The sequence below is a fragment of the Prosopis cineraria genome, unplaced genomic scaffold (assembly GCF_029017545.1).
Source record: "Prosopis cineraria cultivar Desert tree isolate PC_DT_omini unplaced genomic scaffold, ASM2901754v1 PC1, whole genome shotgun sequence".
NCBI classification, from domain to species: domain Eukaryota; kingdom Viridiplantae; phylum Streptophyta; class Magnoliopsida; order Fabales; family Fabaceae; genus Prosopis; species Prosopis cineraria.
Window position 1 is genome coordinate 37,031,423 of NW_026555332.1, and position 4,554 is coordinate 37,035,976.

At 26.5% G+C, this 4,554-nt stretch overlaps 1 protein-coding gene across 1 annotated transcript; it reads right to left on the bottom strand.

The window, feature by feature from the left end:
- Window positions 1-1,647: 1,647 nt before the first annotated feature.
- Window positions 1,648-3,662, bottom strand: LOC129294986 (CASP-like protein 4D1). Its single transcript, XM_054933499.1, has 3 exons — window positions 3,514-3,662; window positions 2,652-2,775; window positions 1,648-1,992 (listed from the first exon to the last, which is right to left on the bottom strand). Exons 1-3 carry the CDS (start codon window positions 3,660-3,662, stop codon window positions 1,648-1,650), a joined length of 618 nt encoding a protein of 205 aa, XP_054789474.1.
- Between the last annotated feature and the right edge of the window lie 892 nt (window positions 3,663-4,554).

Below are 4,554 nucleotides of genomic sequence, written 5' to 3' on the forward strand. Positions count from 1 at the left end.
TATTTTTAATAAGGTAATGTTACAGTTACTTTTAAAACATTAATATCATTTGATTTTACTTTTATTTTATATTTGATGAATGAAATTAAGAGAACTTTTACCAATAGATTTTGTCAAGCAATGCAACAAAAATTCCAAGTAGATTGAATGCTCTGTGCTTGATATTTACTATAAAATTATTAACCCAAAAGTTAAGAGGTCATGGTTAAAATATGTTTTTCTAAAAAAAATTACTTTTTCTATAATAACTAAGCTATTGAAATTTATTATATGAATGGTTTTGACTATAATATACTCAGATCACATAAAAAATTTATGACAATTGAATATCATTACTGTGTTAATATATTTATCTACTATAATTATTAATTAAAAAAATTAAATAGTAAATTCAGTAAGCAAGTAATGAAGTTTTTAAAATTAAATTGAACTTTAGATCTCAAATATGCATTTAAATTATTCAATGCCCATGGAGAAAATGAAATCTTTGCCAATTTAACGATAGTTATATTGAGAATGAAATTTCTAAAAATTTTATCACAGACATCATAATTAATTATTCTTATACCATAAAAATTGATGAGAAAAATTTAAAAATGAAGTGTAAATTTTATTTTCGTTTTATATGTATAATTAAATATAAATATATATGTTGAAATATAGATAAATTAAAATTTGTGAGTGTAGCCAGTTCACATTGATATATAAGAAATTTATTATTAAAAATTTAAAAATTTATAAGTAGTTTATCATTGATACACAACGGTATATCATTGACAAATTTAATAAACTAGCTATAATATAAAATATAATAAATATTAGACTATCTACTTGATATGATCCTACGATATAAGCTATATCTATAAAAACCCCTTGAAATATTTATATTATGTTAGTAATATATATAGATTTGATTTAATTTTATTTCTATTATCATATATGTTTTGTGATCCCCCTTATGAAAAAACAAAAGCATTCTCTTACAATGAACCCCATTTTTCCGCAACCCAAAATGAAAATTATATAAGCACAAATGTTTAGTTTAGCTTTTTTTTTTTTGGAGAAAACAAAAGCTAAACATACCTGCCATATAAACATAAGCAAATAATAATAATTTTTCATGTATTAAAAATTATTTAATAAAAATGATAAATAAAAAATAAATAGTAATAAATAATTATCCTTTTTTGACCTTTTTGGTATCCCAAGTCTTTGACATAAATTAATCTAGTTGGTAATTTTAGGGCATTTTCTGGAAAGGTTATATCCCTTTAAACAAATTTAATGAATACTCAAAGATTTGAATTCAAAATCTTTCATTAAGCTAACCACAAATAGGAGCTAACAAAGAGACCAACAGTTCTATAGAAGGACATGACGATCCCTTGTGGAGAAAAATATTCCTATCAAAATAATTCAAAGTTCCAACCAATAAGAATCCTAATGAACCTAAAAAAAGGATAACGGATCAGCAGAATTACTTGTTTTTCAAGACCATGTCATAGATCAACGTAGCTCCCAAACCATCCATGCAATACAAAGGATTCACACTAGTTAATTAACAAAAAAACAAACACAAGTTCAAATCCATGGTCCACATTGTTGAAAAATGTAATACCAAAGCTCAAATCTAATGACAAAGCTTCGTCACACACACACCCCATCAGACGATGCTTTAACATCAGCGCACACAGCAGGTTCTGTAATAGAAGAGGGTTCAAGTGTGCTGTTGGATTGACGATGTTTTTTGTTATGGGAAATGATGGAAATGACGGCCAAGGAAAGCCAAACCAAAAGGAGGAGAACAGAAGCAACAAGTAGCTTGATAAAGAAATTGAAAAATGAGTCCACAATGATAATATGATCATAATAATCATGATAATCATTGTTGCTATCGGTGCCGATGTTGTTTCCATCACCAAATCCTCTCTTCAACTCATGAGAGACCGCAATACCAGCACCACTGCTTGTAGCTAGCAACACGCTCATCACCTGCATCCAATTGATGAAATTAAAATCACCTGATAACTAAAAAATTATAATTATATACTTCGACTAATTTAATTCATGTCAGATAGAACCATAAGAGCATGCATGGTATCCTATTGTTTTTATAAAAAAAAAAATATTAAAGTCCAAGTCCAAAGCCCCGGCCTATACTTCCGTGCAGGCATTCCTTTAATTTAAAAAGGAAAAAAAAGGGGAGAATGATAGAGAGATTCTAATAAGATAAATTAATCCAACTTAGATCTCAAGTGTTAAATTTTAAAATTTTATAAGTTCGACTCGTAATTTTATATCTTTACTATGATAAATTTATAATTTATTTTTTTAAATTTTAACATGATTGAATAATAAACAAATTTATTTTTCATGTTAAAATTTGAAATACAAATTTCAAATTCATCGTAACCATGTTGTAAGATTGAAAATCAAATTTATAAATTCCTAAAATTTGGCACTAGGAGTTTAAGTTGAATTAATTGATTCGTTTGGAATCTCTCTATCTTCCGCCATTTAAAAACTTTATTGAAATGAGTTCATAAATCTGGGCAACTTGTCACCGTGCAATGCAATAACTCTAGTTCTAAAAGAAATATGTAAAAAATGGAACACATTAATTTTAAAATTAAATCAGGTGAGGGGATGACCATATCAGCGTAGAATTCAAAACGCTGGGGAATCACTCTCTTTTGCGTACGATCGTAGTACGCAGCAAAGGGTAGCTGCATTACACCGTATGCGATCGATATCACTGCAACTGCCATCACATATCTGCATTTTTTAAGCATCATTGAAGGCATAAGAATTTGTTGATGTTTCGTTTCCTAGAAAGGACATAAGCAGATAGAGACAATTTAAGTTGAGTTGCGTTGTTGCCTTGTTGACTCATAAATAACATGACTTTTTTTTATATATTTTATATTATATTATATATATATAGATAGAATTTATTCGTTTAAAATATATTATAAAAAATAATAAAAATTTGTCTAAAATTTATTTATTTTTTAATTTTTGTTTTTTCTTTAAAAGAAACTATACTCTTTTGGATTTAATTTCAGCAAGAACATGGAAATAAAAATTGAATAAATTACCCTTACTAAGTTTTGAATTTTATTGAAACAATATATAAACTTTGCCTATATTTTTTTGAAAAAAACAAACATTTATATGTACAATTTACTTATAATTTTTATGGAAGAGAATTTTGTAAATTTCATAAATAAAAAAAGTGACGATATACTAACTTAGTATACTTTTTTCAATGAATCAAATCAATCAATACATGTAAATTTTTTATATATTATATCTTCTATAACTAGATCTTATTAAATTATATAAATAAAAATATATTAAACATATATATATATATATTCACCAAAAAAATATTCAATATTAATCATCAATATATCTATATAATGTAAAACTTGTAGCATAAGTTATTTCAAATTTTACGCAGTGCATAAAAAAACATGTTAGTTGCATGATAATGTGTGATGTTATCCATACCTAAAAGTGACGATATTTTGAAAACCATAATGAACACCTGAAAGCTTGAAATTAGCAGAAGCCAGTAAGACCACAGAGCATACACTCATTACAAGAGCATGGATCCTACGGCCGAGAATTGAGGATGGGCTTGCAATTTGGGAAGCCATTTTATCGTTTCTTATTCCTTGCGGTACCGTAATTAATCTTGAAACCACCTTTTTTATACCTCGAGGATTTTCCTGTTTATCTTCCTCCTTTGCCCACCGATTATGATTATGACTATGATTATTTGTTATAAACTATAAAACTGCGCGTTTTTTGGTCCTTTCCGGGAGGCATTCCATTCTATTAGTTTTGGCTAAATGTTTGAACTTAGGGCTATACATATTGCAGCATAAGCAAGTGTTGATATAGATATCAACTAATTTTTTATTTTCTTTCTTTTAGTCATTAGCAGAAATTTTGAAAAGCATACTTCTTCAAGAATATTAAATTTGAAAAACCTAGTCAATACATTACATATGGCAGCCAAATGAATGTCAAGATTTCGGAATATGAAGAGATGTTGGCACCTGATAAATAAATACTCTTTTCGTACAAAAATAGAAGGCATTTTTTGAGAAGTTAGATATTAAAAAATATAATATATTTTTAATCTTTTGATGTATAATTATTGCCTTTTTTTACAAGTACCCCTATTGATAATAATTTTATATTTATTACAGGGTATTTAATATAAATAAATATAAAAAAATAGGGTTAGTAGAAAAGTAGGTAATTATTTTATTGGAGGTGAGATTCGATTAAAAATGCCTTATATTTTTTAAGGAAGGGAGTAGAAATTAAACAAAATTATTGAATGAATTATAAACATGTCCCGAATAAATATATAAATTATTTTTATTAGTGTTATGAATATTTGGATGCTATCTAAGTGTCTATTATCTCAAATTCTCCCATATTTTTTGGTTGCTGTTATTTTTTTAGTTATTATTATCTTGTATATTTAATTTAATTTAATTTATATGTTTGCTCCTATTAATAGAAGAAGGCACCTCA